Source organism: Ornithorhynchus anatinus, chromosome 11 (assembly GCF_004115215.2).
Source record: "Ornithorhynchus anatinus isolate Pmale09 chromosome 11, mOrnAna1.pri.v4, whole genome shotgun sequence".
NCBI classification, from domain to species: domain Eukaryota; kingdom Metazoa; phylum Chordata; class Mammalia; order Monotremata; family Ornithorhynchidae; genus Ornithorhynchus; species Ornithorhynchus anatinus.
In genome coordinates this window covers 56204242-56219571 of record NC_041738.1, presented here as the reverse complement: position 1 = coordinate 56219571, position 15330 = coordinate 56204242, and the positions used below count along the sequence as shown (strand labels likewise).

Genomic DNA, 15330 nt, shown 5'->3' with positions numbered 1-15330 from the left:
TTTCAGGAAAACGACAACATTCCCCTTCCCCCCACCCTCCCCGCCCCCGAACCCCTTTCCCCTTCCCCCACCGCCTCTCCACGACCCGACCGGCGGCGGACCGGCCGTGGAAGAAATACCGGTTTTGGTAATGATCACGCACTCGGCGGCCGGGCCCGCACGGCCCCCAAATCCCCGAATAATCAGGTAATGGAAGCGAAGTGCGGGGTGGTCTTCTCTTTCTGACCTGCAGGACCCGGATGGGCTGTCTACGCGGCCCGAATCCACCCCCTCCTTCTCCCTGTCCCATCCTGAGCGTGGGTCCCCACCCCGTCCCAAGGAAGGGGGGCGGGGGGCGAGGGAGGGGAGGGGGAGAGGGCCCCGGCCTCCGAGTCTGTAAAACCAATTATTAATATACACACAAATATACCACCCCCCCGCCCCCCAAAAACGCAAAGAAAAAAAGCTCATGAGGTCAACAAAACTGAGGTAATTCAAGTACAATGTGCTAAACGCGGAGAGGGATGGACACCCAACGAAAAGAAGCAAAACGCAACACATGGTCACAAAGCAGCTCCCGCCCCTCTCCCCCTCCGCCCTCCCGGAGGAGGGCGGAGGGGCTGGACTCGGGGGATCCCAGGCTCTGTCTACACCGCAGGGACTCTCAAAGGTGTGTGTTTGGGAGTGGGGTGGGAAGAAGCTCAGTCCCCCAACCTCCTCCCCCAGGGAGACCCAGTCACCTCGGGCTCGAACCCAGCCCCACTGCGGACTTGGGTCACCCGGATGGTTTCACTGTCTACGCGGCCGGGGCGAACCCGAGGAACACTACCTACCGGCCGCAGCTCCCTCTTCCTTCCTCGGAGCCCCCGGACCCTGCGTGTCCGGGGCGGGCCGCTCCAGGTAACAGGAACATCCAGGCTGAGCCCCCTTCTCCCCAGCGCCCCCTCCCCTCCCCCGGCCGACATTTTGTGGGTATTTTATTTATTTTTTTGTTTCTTTTTGAATTTCTATTTCAGAAGCGAAGACTTTCAGCAGCGCGGCCTCCCAGGGTAAGGGCCGGTGGGGGCGGGGATGGGGGTCTCCCCCCATCCTGGGGGGTGGGAGGAAGGAGGGGGCTTTGGGTGCAGAAGGAGAGAGTGGGGTGGGGAGGGGGAAGCGCAAAGGAAGAGAAAGCAGCAAAGGCTGAACTGGTGAGGGGGGGGGCTCTGTCGATGCCCCGTGCAGACTGGCACCCCCAAGCCAGCACCAGCTGGCCACCCAGCAAGCCCTCCCTAACTGCCCGGCCCCCCCAGACCAGTCCTCAGAGGAGAGGTGAGCCCCGGCGGGGGCGGTCCTCCCTGCCTCCTGGCAACCCCCACCCGTCCACCCACTCAAAACTCTGTCCCCGGTGACGGCGAGAGGGGCGGGAGGGAGACGCAGGTCAAGACAGAAATGAAAATCACCGAGCCACTCGGGACGGGTCACGCGGTCGCCCCCCAACCCCCACCCCCCCAGAAACTCCTCGCCAATGCCATCCTCGCCTTTTTCTGGCTCGCCCCCGCCCCGCCCCGCCGGCCCCGCCCTCACACGTAGCACAGGTAGAGATAAGTCTTCTCGATCCGCCAGTCGGGAGGGATCTCCTCGGGCTTGTGTCCCTTCATGTGCTTCTGCATGGACGACAGGCTGGGGCAGTACTCCAGGCAGATGGTGCACTGGTAAGGGGAGGCGCCGTTGTGGGTCCGCAGGTGCTTGATCATGGCCGAGTAGTCTCGGGAGCGTTGGTGGCACAGTTTGCACTCAAACGGCTTCTCGCCTGAGCAGGGGCAGGGGCGGGGGGTGGGATGAAGGTCGGGAGCGTAGCCAACCCACCCCCCACCCCCCCAGCCTCCTTTTCCCATGCGTTCCCTTGGCTCCCGGACAGCTAGCCGACGGGCATTTAATCATAATAGTGTTGGTATCTGTTAAGCGCTCACTATGTGCAGAGCACTGTTCTAAGCGCCGGGGTAGATACAGGGTCAGCAGGTCGTCCCACGTGAGGCTCACAGCTAATCCCCATTTTACAGATGAGGGAACTGAGGCACGGAGAAGTGAAGTGACTTGCCCTCGGTCACACAGCTGACAGGTGGCAGAGCTGGGATAATTAAATCATGATAATTATTATGTCCCTATCCATAATTTATTCATTTATTGATATTCATGTCTGTCTCCCCCGCTAGACTGTGAGCTCGTTGTGGGCAGGGAATGTGTCTGCCTATTGTTCTTTTGTACTTTTCCAAGCGCTCTGCACATAGTAAGTGCTCAATAAATACGACTGACTGAATGAATTATTGTTGTTCATGATCTAATAATTTTATTAGATACAAGATTAGGTACATTATTATATTATAGATGGAGCATAATAGAGGTATATTATTAGATAGAAGATAATCAGGTTGGGCACAGTCTTTGTCCCACCTGGGGCTCCCAGTCTAAGTAGGACAGAGAACGGGTATTGAATCCCCATTCTGCTGATGAGAAAAGTGAAGCTGAAAGAAGCGAGGCCCCACAACCCCCCAGCAAACAAGTGGTGGAGCCGGGATTTGAACCAGGTCTTCTGATTCCCAGGCTTGGGCTCTTCCCATCAACAACACTCTGCCAGCTCTGCTCTCGACTATGGATCTGGGATTAGCAATGGTTTCCACTGGGTCGTTTAAAGGGCCTCGGCCTCCGGCTCCAGTCCAAGACCTGCTTCCTCACTGCCCCCTCCTGCCCTCTAGGAAGACAACCCTAGGCCATGGCTTGGGCCGGTGGTTCTGGAGGGGTGTGAGACCTAGTGGAAAGAGCCTGAGCCTGAGGATGAGCCCACCTAGGTTCCAATTCCACCAATTCCAAGGTCACCACTGGCTGGTTGTGTGACCTTGGGCAAGTCATTTAATCTCTCTGGGCTTGGTTTCCTCTTTTGTAAAATGGGAACAAGATACCTCTCTCATACTGGGAGCTGTTATGGGATTTATTTATAGTAATGTCTGCCTCTCCCTCTAGACAGCTAGCTTGTTGTGGGCAGGGAACATGTCTGCCAGCTCTGTTATATTGTATTCTCCCAACGGCTTAGTGCAGTGCTCTGCACACAGTAAGCATTCGGTAAATATGATTGATTGACAGAGCCTTGTCTGATCTGATTATCTTGTGACCTACCCCTGTGCTTAGCGTAGTGCTTGGCTCACAGGAAGCACTTAATACCTACCATGCTGATGATAATAATAATAATGATAACTGTGGTATCTGTTAAGCCCTTACTGCATGCCAGGCACTGTACTAAGCATGGGAAGGATACAAGCAACTCGGGTTGGACACAGTCCCTGTCCCACGTGGGGCTCAGTCTCAAACCCCATTTTACGGATGAGGTAACTGAGGCCCAGAGAAGTGAAATGACTTGCCCAAAGTCACACCACAGACATGTGGCAGAGCCAGGTCTGGAACCCATGACCTTCTGACCCCCAGGCCCGTGCTGTCTCCACTACGCCATGCTGCTTCTCCAGGCACCAGGCCAACTGCAAATGCACAGTAACAGATCCGTGGGTTGATTTCTCTGATCCCTCCAGTCCAGCGGTCAACTCGTCCGTTCCCCTGCCTCCAACCAGGCAGAGAGGGGCCCCAGCCCTCCACCCTCCGTACCTGTGTGCACGCGGTAGTGGGTCTCCAGCTGGTGCTTCAGGCTGAACTTCTTTCCGCAGCCATTGCACTCGTACGGCTTCTCGCCCGTGTGGATGCGCTTGTGCCCTTTGAGGGTGCTCTCGTCCCGGAAGCAGCTGCCGCAGAACTCGCACTCGTACGGGTGGTCTCCTGGAGTGACAGATGGATGGTGGTGGTGGGGAGAGGGGGGTTTCAGACATGCGAGGCTTCAGCTTTTCCTTGGTTCACCCCTGACCACCAGTGGGGTGGGAGGGGTCTGAGATGGGTACCTGTTGAGACGTGGCACATGCCCCTGGGGACCAGCTGGGACTTGGCGATCAATAATCATACCGTCCCGAGTGCTTCATACAGTGCTCTGCACAGAGTAAGTGCTCAGTAAATACAAATGAATGAACGAATGAGCAACAGGCAATGATATGGTTGTGTGACTAAGTACACTCACACAAATATCCACAGACACCTCTGCATCCAGTGTCACATCTCACTGTCCCAGCTGTGCTGAGGAGCCTCCTGGATTGACTGAGGGGAAGATGGGTAGGACGGGACTGCCTCTCTGCCCTCACCCAGATCCACCTCCAAATCCACCTCTGCTCCCTTGTCATTCCCAGGCTTGGAAGGAGAGAAGGGCAGGATGAGGGAGGACTTTTTTCCCTATCCTCTATGATCCCAAATGCTCCCAATTCAGGTAATCAGATTAAGGATCATTCCTCACCCCTCACTCTGAACTGGACTCCAACCCAGATCCCACCCTGAATCCTAATTTAGACCCAACCTAGACCCCAACCAATAACCAATATAGACCGTACCCGGACCCCTCCTTGATTCCAACCCCCCAACCTAGAACACAACCGAGACCCAAACTAGTCCCCAACCAGACCCGGTCCAAACCCCTTCCTTGACCTCAACCCAGTCCCGAACTAGATTCCGACTCAAAACCCCAACCCAGACCTCCCCAGACCTCCACCTTGTTCCCAACCCGGTCCCGTCCTGGACCTCCACCATGTTCCCAACCCAGACCCTTCCTGGACCCCCAACTTGATCCCAACCCTGGTCGGCCTAGACCACAGCCCAGACCCTAACCTAGACTCTGGTTGGAACACCCTCCCTCCTCAAATCTGACAGACAATTACTCTCTCTGTCCTTCAAAGTCTTATTGAAGGCACATCTCTTCCAAGAGGCCTTCCCCGACTAAGCTCTCTTTTTCCCTCCTCCCACTCCTTACTGTGCCACCTTGACTTGCTCCCTTTATTCATCCCCACTTCTAGTCCCACAGTTTTTATGTCTATGTCTGTAATTTTTATTTATTTATATTAATGTCTGTCTCCCATTCTATACTGTAAGCTCATTGTGGGCAGGGAATGCATCTGTTATACTGCTCTATTGTACTCTCCCAAGCGCTTAGTACAGTGCTCTGCATATGATAAGCATTCAATAAATACAACTGACTGACTGTCTAGACCCACCCCAGACCCTTACTTTGACTCTATCCGAAACCCAACTCAGCCCCTAACCCAGACCCACCCCCTCTCCAATTCCCACCTTAATCTCCATCCAGGCCCAACCTATATCACGGTGCAGATCCATCCCCAACCCAGACCCTAACCTAGACCCACCCCGGACCCTCACTTTGATCTCGCTAAAACTCAACTCAGCACCCAACCCAGACTCCCGCCCCCGGATCCCCAGGCCCCCCACCCTAAATCCCAACCCAGACCCAACCCAGATTCTCACATGGGCTCCCAGATGGGAAGGGTCTTAACACCCAGGGTGGGGGCTTGGGAGCTGGACGACGCGGTCTCTCTGCTTATTTATTACCGGAGCGAAGGCGCGGACAATAAAGACAGATTGATCACCCCAGACTTCGTTCATGAATATTTAAATATCGCTGATTCGTCTTGTCACTGTAATTACAATTTCTCGGGGCTGCATTGCCAGCCAGCCCGGTTTATGGGAAAGAATGGCCTCCCTGTATTTCACTTGTCCCACTGCAGATGTGCCGAGCTGCCAGCCGTGTAATGTCCTCTGCATTTCATACATTTGCTTCTGCTGCCGAAGGTTTAAGTCATCCACAATGACCTACGTTTTTTCATTATCCCCGTGTCAAACCGCGCTCGTGCCTCGGCATAAATTCTCCTTCTCGTTATAGACTCACAGGCTTGCCCCTGCACTTCCTCTATAAAATGATATTTTACTCTTCCCCCCTTACCCTCCTCTCCTCGGGCCCCTAACCAGCCCCCCCGCCCCCCAAATTAGGGTCCCTGCATCTCCCATAAATCTTTATTTCGAGGAGTCTATCCGTTCTAGGTGGAGTTGGGGGGAGAGGAGAGGTGGGAGAGGTGTGGGGGAAGGAGAGCCCTCAGTGGGTGGGTGGATGGGGGGCAGAAGGCACCCCAGGGAGTGAGTTCAGACCCGGGGCCCTGCCCCGAAGCCCTTCTCGATGGGGCTCGGTCTGGTCCCCAAGTCCCCTCCATGGCCCTCGCCCCCACCAGCCAGCCATGCCCGCCCCCGTCCCCACCCCCCATCGCTTCCCACAGCTTGGACAGATCCAGACTTTGGTCCTGGAGGCAGATCTACAGCCGGCGGGTTCTCTGGATGGGCGCCAGTCAGGCGGGCAAGGGTGTCTCTGGGGGAATAGGGCTACACATGTGACTGCTAGGGCACGTGTGTGTGTGTGTGTGTGTCTCTCTGTGACTGGGAGGGCATGTGGGTCTCTTTGTGTGGGTCTGTGAGGGCACACTTGGCTCTGGGTATGCCTGTGAGGGCATATGTGTCTCGGGTGTCTGCAAGGATACATCTGTCTGTACGTGTACTCATGTCTGTGTGTGTTGGTGAGGGAACGTGTGTCTGTGTGTCTGGGAGGGCAGGCGTGTCTCTCTGTGTCTGCAAGGGCACATATGTCTCTCTGCGTATCTAAGAGGGCACACGAGTCTGTGTCTGCAAGGACACATGTGTCGATGTGTCTGAGGGCACACGTGTCTGTGTCTGGGAAGCCATGCGTGTCTGCCTGTGTCTGCAAGGGCACACGTGTCTGTGAGTTTCCACGAGGGCACAGGTGTCTCTGTAGGTGTCTACAAAGGCACCCTTGTCTGTGTGTCTGTGAGGACACACGTGTCAGTGTAGGTGTCCGTGTGTTTCTGGGTCTTGAAATACATCTGAGTGTGTTCTTGACATCTCTCGGACGACAGTCAGGGCCGGGACCGTGTGGGTGACATGAGGGGTGATTGGAGTGACCCAACAGAGACTCGGGACTTCTAAGCTTCCATAGATACCCGTTATTGCGCAGGGATTGTCTCTATCTGTTGCTGAATTGTACATTGTACATTCCAAGCGCTTAGTACAGTGCTCTGCACATAGTAAGCGCTCAAAAATACTACTGAATGAATATATACAGGACATATGCATATATGCATATATCTATAATTCTAGTAATCTATATTGATGCCTGTTTATTTGTTTTGATGTCTGTCTCCGCCCCTCCTCTCCCCCCCGACTGTAAACCCAGTGTGGGCAGGAAGAGTCCCTCATTATTGCTGAATTGTACTTTCCAAGCGATTAGTACAGTGCCGGGCACCCAGTAAGCGCTCAATAAATACGACTGAATGAACGAATGAGGGAGGGAGTGGAGGAGGAAGGAGAGGAGGGAACTGGAGGAGAGAGGGAGTTGGGGGGAAAGACCTGGAGGAGGGAGGGAGTGGAGGAGGGTCCTGGAGGAGGGAGGGAGGGAGGGAGAGGAGGAAGGAGTCGGCCTCTAATCCTCCCCCCAGGGGGCTCCGGAGTGTCCACAAACCCGGCTGCAGAACTCAAAATCCAATTTGCCGAATGTTGATTAACTCCGCAGCCTCCTTAATGAGCTCGACATTAAGTGCAGGACAAACGGGACTAATTAGCGCCCCTCCGGCCCGCGCCGTGCACCTGTGACCCGGCTCCCGGACGGCTACCTGACCGCCGACCCCCACCCCCCACCCTCCGGCCATTCCTCCACCCCTCCTCCGGCCCTTCCCTGACCCTCCCCGGGCTCTTCCCCGCCCACCCGCGCCGTGCGGCCCCCCTGGGCAGCGGAGTCGGGGAGCTTAGTGACAAGAGCAGGGGCCTTGGGAGTCAGAGGTCGTGGGTTCTAATCCCGGCTCCGCCACTTGTCAGCTGGGTGACTTTGGGCAAGTCAATTCACTTCTCTGGGCCTCAGTTACCTCATCTGTAAAATGGGGATTATGCCTGTGAGCCCCACGTGGGACAACCTATTTATTTACCTTGTGTCTACCCCAGCGCTTAGAACAGTGCATGGCACATAGCACTTAACAAATACCATTATTATTATTAAGTCAATTCACGTCTCTGGGCCTCAGTTACCTCATCTGTAAAATGGGGATTAAAACTGTGAGCCCCGCAAAGGAGAACCTGATTACCTTGTATCTACCCCAGCGCTTAGAACAGTGCTTGGCACATGATAAGAGCTTAACAAACACCATTATTATCATTATTATTACTGTCCACACCAGGAGCCGGCGGCCAGCTGCCAGACCGCTAATGGGCCCGGAACGACAGTGACCCTCGAGGGGTTGAGATGGCGAGTGAGTGTAAAACCTGCAAATGAGCACGAGTGGGTTTGAGGGGACAAGACGTGGATAATGTGCCTGAATGAGCGCGGGCTGATGGGTGCATGCTTGTGCCAGTGATTCTATTTATTTATATTGATGCCTGCTCACTCGTTTTGATGTCTGTCTCCCCCGCCCCTCTAGACTGTAAACCCGGTGTGGGCAGGGATTGTCTCTCTTTGTTGCTGTATTGTACTTTCCAAGCGCTTAGTACAGTGCTCTGCACACAGTAAGGGCTCAATAAATACACTTGAATGAATGAATGTGAGTTTATGGGAAAGAGTGTTCGAGCGCATGAGTCGACGAAGAGTGTGTGAGTGAGGGTGAGTTAATGAGGAATGCGTGAGGGAATACGAATTTATGAGGAGTGTGTGTAAACTGATGGGGGAGGGGGATAATGAGGAGTGTACAAGGGAGTAGGACTTTATGAGGAGTGTGGGAGTGTGTAAATTTACGAGGAGTGTTTGAGTGAGTGTGAGGAGATGAGTATGCCAAGGAGTAGGAGTTTACAAGTTTTTGAGTGTGTAAATTTACGAGGAGCCTGTGAGTGTGAGATAATGAGTGTGCCAAGGAGTAGGAGTTGGAATGTGTGAGCGTGTGTAAATTTATGAGGAGTCTGAGTGTGAGATAATGAGGAACGTACAAGGTGATAGGAGTTTGAGTGTGTGAGCGTGTGCGATTTTACAAGGAGTCGATGAGTGAGATGATGAGTGTGCAAAGGAGTAGGAGTGTGTGAGTGTCGGTAGGTTTACGAGGGGTGTGAGTGTGTGAGTGAATGTATATGTGGCAGGTGAGAGTTTGGACGAGATTGCGAGTGCCTGAGTTCGACTGTGAACATTCTGTGCCTTCCCCCAGCATGAACTACAGCACCGGGTTCACAGTAAGGGCTCAGGTGCATGTGTGTAAGTGTGAGGGTGAGCCACTGTAGATAGTGAACGTGTGCCAGGGTGAGCACGGATGTAGATGATAGTACATGGGTAGGGATGCACATGCTAGGTATGTGTCACAGTACTAGTGTAGGTATGCATGCCCAAGTGTATTTACAAGGTAGGGGACATGATGTTCATGTATGTGCGGGGGAAATAATGTAAGAAAGCTTGTCTCTGCTTAATTGTGGGTGCACTCTAGAGCCCCCACCCCCATCCCACCCCATGTCCCGCCCCTCGGGCGGACTCCTCTCCGTCCGGGACTTTTCTGGCCTTCAGTGACTGGGGCCCGTTCTGCCCTGGCCATGGGGCAGGGACAGATCTGCTTCTGGAAACGGAAAGAGGAAATGATAATAGTGGTATTTGCTAAGCGCTTACTGTGTGCCAAGCACCGTTCTAAGCGCTGGGGTAGATACAGGGTGATCAGGTTGTCCCACAGGGGGCTCACAGTTCTTAATCCCCACTTTACAGATGAGGTAACTGAGGCACAGAGAAGTTAAGTGGCTTGCTCAAGGTCACACAGCAGACAAGTGGAGGAGCCGGGATTAGAACCCACGTCCTCTGACTCCGAAACCCATGTTCTGGCCACTAGGCCGGGCGGTCCTGGGCCCCTCTTCCCTCCTCGCCCCTTCCCCTCTGCGGGACCGGCCCCTCCCGCCGGCCTCCCGGGACGCGGAGGGCAGGCCAGGGAACGGCAGGCCGGCTGCCCCTCCCTCATTTACCGATGACCACTCTGAGGACCAGAGAGGTCAAAGCGACTCGCCCAAGGCCACTGAGGAGATGGGAGGGGAGAAGGCCGAAACCGGCGTAGACCGCAGGTCTCCGGGCAGCCCGGAGCACTACTCACCGCGCTTGACGGCCAGCTCGGGGCCCGCCCCGGGCCCCGCTTACCTGTGTGCGAGCGCAGATGGCGCTTGAGGGCCGTGTGGCTGGGGAAAGTGCGGTTACACTCGCTGCAGATGTAGCTGCGCACCCCCGCGTGCACTTCCATGTGCTGCTGCAGCGCCGACTGCGTCTGGAAGCGCTTTCCGCACAGCAGGCAGAAGACGGCCATGTCGGTGCCTGGGGAGACAGGGACAGTGAGGGGCGTCGGGACCCCTGGGAGAGACCCTCGGGGAGAGACAGCAGCCAAGAGAGGCTCAGAAGGGGCGGGGGCGAGGCCCGGGGGCACCTAGCACAACGGGGCGGGAATGGTGGAGGTGGCGCTCAATAAGTACCATGGATTGACTGATGGAAACTGAGGCCTAGATGGAGGGCTTGGCCGGAATCTCCTTGGCGACGGGCGGGGCCCGGCCCCGAATGGAGGCGGTGGGCGCCAAGGTCCCTAGCCCCTTCCCTGGGAGGGACCCACCTGTCCATCCGTTGTACTTACAATAATAATAACGATGGTATTTGTTAAGCGCTTGCTATGTGCCAGGTCCCTGTCCTAAACGCTGGGGTAGATGCAAGGTAATCGGGTTGGACTCAGTCCCTGTCCCACACAGGACTCACAGTCTTAATCACCCCTTTATAGACGAGGGAACTGAGGCACAGAGAAGTGAAGTGATTTGCCTAAGGTCACCCAATAGGCAAGTGGCAACGGGGATTAGAACCCATGACCTTCCGACTCCCAGGCCCGGGCTCTGTTCACTAGGCCATGCTGCTTATATATCCCTAATTTTATTTATTTATATTGACATCTGTTCATTTGTATTGATGTCTGTCCCCCCACACCCAAGACTATGAGCTCGTGGTGGGCAGGGATCGTCTCTATTGCTGTATTGTACTTTCCAAGCGCTTAGTACAGTGCTCTATACACAGTAAGCGCTATATAAATACGATTGAATGAATGAATGAGCAGAGCGGGCCCGGGGAGGAAGGACGAAACAGAAGAGGGGTCGCCTGCTCACCCGATCGCAGGTGCTAAACAGGCGTGAGTGGCCTGGAGCCTTCCGACCCCTCCCCCTTCCCCCAAATTCCCCCTCGACCTCACCTCCCTGGATTTAGCACCTCCCGGGACTTCACCCCCAGCCCCTGAGCCGGAAAGGAACTTGTCATGAGAGGATTTAGCTTTAGCTGGGGGGCTGATTTCCTCCGTGGGGTAAGAATATAGGCTTCGCAGACGAGGGCAGAGGCCGAAAGGTGAAATGTCCGACCGCAGGACCCCCACGCCCCACGCGTGCACGGCCCCTGCCGTGTGCACCCCTCTCCCAGGCCTGCCCCAGCCCACAATCCCCCCACCCCCCAATACCTTTCCACGTGAGCCTGTGCACCCCTACCCAAGACACAGTTGTTGCTGAAATGCACTTTCCAAGAGCTAAGTACGGTGCTCGGCACACAGTAAGCGCTCAATAAATACGTTTGAATGAATGAACGAAGGGCGGCAGTAGATATCCGTGTGACATCAAATTGCCGTTACCCCCGTGGGGAGGAGGGGACGAGTCCGGCTCTGCCCAAATCCAGCCCATTAGGATCACAAGTGGGGTTGGTCTTGGCGCGGGAGAGGGGGATCTTGCACCTTGCACCTCCATTCATTCATTCAATTATATTTATTGAGGCGCTTTTTGTGTGCAGAGACTGTACTAAGCGCTTAAAAAGTACAATTCGGCAATAGAGACAATCCCTACGAGACTGTAAGCCCGGTGTGGGCAGGGATTGTCTCTCCTTATTGCTGAATTGAACATTCCAAGCTCTTCGTACAGTGCTCTGCACACAGTAAGAGCTCAATAAATACGATTGAATGAATGAATGAATGAACGAACTCAGAAACCACAAGGGAATAAGCCTGATTCCATCTCCTTGACATGCAGGCCTCCCGTAAGACACAGGTATTCTACTTCCGACCTGATGATCTTCTATTGTAGTCTCCCAAGCGCTTAGCGCAGTGCTGTGCACACGGTAAGCGCTCATTAAATATCCCGTCCCGGTCCCCCACGCCTGCCCCTTTCCTGCCGGCTGAGACCCTCGGCGCAGCCCCTCCGCCTCACTCTTCCATCCTCTCTCCCTTTCCCTTTCTGTATTTGCGGTTCAAGGATGCGCCTGTCTGCAACCGCCGGGTGTGCGGGAGACCAGCCGGCCAGGGTGACTCACAGGCAGCCGGCGACGACGGCTCAGTCTGCATTTTAAGAGGATGGAGAAGATGGGGGGGCGGGGGGGAGGAAAATAACACCCCTCCCCAACCCCCGACCCTCCAAAAACAAGGGCGACTCATCAGCCTGCCTCACAGCTCCCAGCCGCTTACACCCTGGTCCTGGCTTCCTTCGATTCAGACCCCTGGCTCCTCTCTGTGGTATTTGTGAAGCACTTGCAATGTGTCAAGCACTGTGCTAAACGCTAGGGTAGGCACAGTCCAGTTAGAGCAGACATAGTCTCTGGGCCCCATGGGGCTCACAGTACAAGTGGGAGGAAGAAGGAGCATTTCATCCCCAGATAATGAAACCTAGGCCCAGAGACCTCAAGGGACTTGCCCAAAGTCATATGGCAGGCAAAGGGCAGAGGCAAGATTAGAACCTTGATTTTATTTATTGCTATTGTTTTTGTCTGTCTGCCTCCCCCGATTAGACCGTAAGCCCGTCAAAGGCCAGGGACTGTATCTGTTACCAATTCGTACATTCCAAGTGCTTAGTACAGTACTCTGCACATAGTAAGCGCTCAATAAATACTATTGAATGAATCAGTGAATGAACCCAAGTCTCCTAGCTCTTTCCCCTAAGCCAGTTTGCTCTCACTGACTCTTGGGTGATTATTTTTGGACTCCTGATGGAGCCCGTCAAACGGCAGGGACTGTCTCTATCTGTTGCCGACTTGTTCATCCCAAGCGCTTAGTACAGTGCTCTGCACATAGTAAGCGCTCAATAAATACTATTGAATGAATGGTTGAAGTGGGCCAGGAGAAGAGTCAAGACCCAAGCCTGGTGGGTTAGAGGTGACATGCTGATAGCTGCTTGCCTAATGAGGGAGAGGCATAGACTGCAAGCTAGTAGACTGAACACATGGGTCTTTATTTTTTGGGGGGGAGGAGGAGTGTTTTGTTAACATATTCATGAATCCCCTACATTTCATGAATGAACCCCGGGAGGGGGTCTTAAATACTTCTTTATGTCCATAGGGCTCCACCCTGTGAAGACTGTGAACTCCATATGGGACAGGGACTATGACTGACCGGCGTTTAGCACAGAGCTTGGCACATAGTAAACTCTTAATAAATACCACTCATTATTATTAATTATCATTATTATATATGATCTTATAATAATAATGATAACATTAAGAGTTTCATTTTGAGTCAAACGCAACAGTATTCTCAGAGATTTTCAGTTATGAGAACACAAGTAAGGGAGACTAAGAGAAGAGAAGAGAAGAGAAGAGAAGAGAAGAGAAGAGAAGAGAAGAGAAGAGAAGAGAAGAGGGAGCGATTTAGAAGCAGCATGGCCAGGAGGTTACGGGTTCTACTCCCAGCCCTACCACTTGTCTGCTGTGTGACCTTGGCCAAGTCACTTCATTTCTCCGGGCCTCAGTTATCTCATCTGTAAAATGAGGATTGAGACTCTGAGCCCCACATGGAACAGGGACTGTGTCCAATCCAATTGGCTTGTATCTACCCCAGCACATAGTACAGTGTCTGGCACATAGTAAGCACTTAATAAATACCACAGTTTTTTATTATTATTATGATTACCGCTGCAGAGATCAGAGTCCTTAGTGCTAATCCTGGGTAGATAGGGCATTGGCTGCTTCGGTTTGGGATTAAACTCATTCTGCATGATGATAATAATAATAATAATGGTATTTGTTAAGTGCTTACTATGTGCCAAGCACGGTTCTAAGCCCTGAGGTAGATACAAGATAATCAGGTTGTCCCACGTGGAGCTCACAGTCTTAATCCCCATTTGACAGATGAGGTAACTGACGCACAGAAAAGTGAAGTGACTTGCCCAAGGTCACACAACAGACGAGCGGCAGAGCTGGGATATGAACCCATGTCATCTGACTCCCAAATCCGGGCTCTTTCCACTAAGCGACGCTGCTTCTCTGTCAGTCGATCGATCGCAATTATTAAACACCCACAGTGTGAAGAGCACTGTTCAAAGTACTTGGGAGAGTCCAATGCTGGTATCCACGACCCCTTCCCTCAAGGAGTTTGCAATCTAACGGATTTACAATCCAACTGTCCCTAACCCTGACTCTCGGGTTGATTGTCTTTGAGGCCAGTCCATCAGTCAGCCAATCAATCAAGAATATCTGAATGCCTACTGTGTGAAGAGTACTGCATTGGGCGCTTGGGAGAATACAATGAAATTATTAGACACAATCTAGTAGCTTACAATCTAGATGGTAGAAAAAAAATAGCAAGAGGAAGACAAGAATGGATGATGGATATGTAGAGGAATGAGTTCTTAAAGAGATTAATGTGTAAGAAGAACTGTGGTAGTTAAGTGATGACTTTTTGCCAAGCACTGTACTAAGCACTGGGGTAGATACAAAATAATCAGATTGAACATAGTCCCCGTCTCACATGGGGCTCACGGTCTAAGTAGGAGGAATTGAATCCCCAATTTACAGATGAGGAAACTAAGGCTCAGAAAAGTTACATGAGTTGCCCAAGGCCACCCGGCAGGCAAGTGGTCGAGCAGGATTAGAACCCAGGTTCTCTGAGTCTCAGTCCCCAGCTCTTTCCACTAGGCCATGCTGCTTCTCATGAAAGTCATTATGTACAGAAGTGATGTGGGTAGCTGTGAGCAAGTTCAGTGTGGAAGTAATGATTGGATAGATTGTAAATGGGGAAGGCTTTCTGGAGGAGATGGCATTTCATAAAGACTATGAAGGTGTGGGGAGAGCAGTGATCTGGAAGGCCTGAAGGAGGAGGGAGTTCCAAGGAGTAGGGAGGAGGTGAGCAAAGGGTTCGAGTGGGAGAGACGAGGCCCAGGGCCCCCACGCAATCCTCCGGGCATCCGGGTGGCACTGGTGGAGACTGCCCTGGGCTGAGCCGGGGTGGGCTTGCCAACGGGTGGGTGTCCCTCAGGAAGGCCTCCCACAAAACTCCCTAGCTCTCCCGAAAGCCTCCTCCCCAAAAGGTACCTCCCCAGACCCTCCCCACCCGAGAGACTCCTTTCTCGGCCCCCACAAGAGGCGTTCTTCCCAGCCCTACCTCCCAAAGTTCCCTTCCCTCGAAAGACCTTTCCTCGGCCCCTCCCCCAGAAAAC

At 53.6% G+C, this 15330-nt stretch overlaps 1 protein-coding gene across 1 annotated transcript in view; it reads right to left on the bottom strand.

Annotated features, from left to right (window-relative positions):
• Positions 1-464: 464 nt before the first annotated feature.
• The window catches only part of ZBTB16 (zinc finger and BTB domain containing 16), a 143870-nt gene continuing 129004 nt past the window's right edge, over positions 465-15330 (bottom strand). The window contains exons 4-6 of the mRNA XM_029074864.2: positions 10040-10210; positions 3613-3780; positions 465-1771 (exon numbers count right to left, since the gene is read on the bottom strand). Coding sequence (XP_028930697.1) covers positions 1542-1771; positions 3613-3780; positions 10040-10210 — 569 coding nt within the window. The 3' untranslated portion in view covers positions 465-1541. The remainder of the gene's footprint in view (positions 1772-3612; positions 3781-10039; positions 10211-15330) is intronic.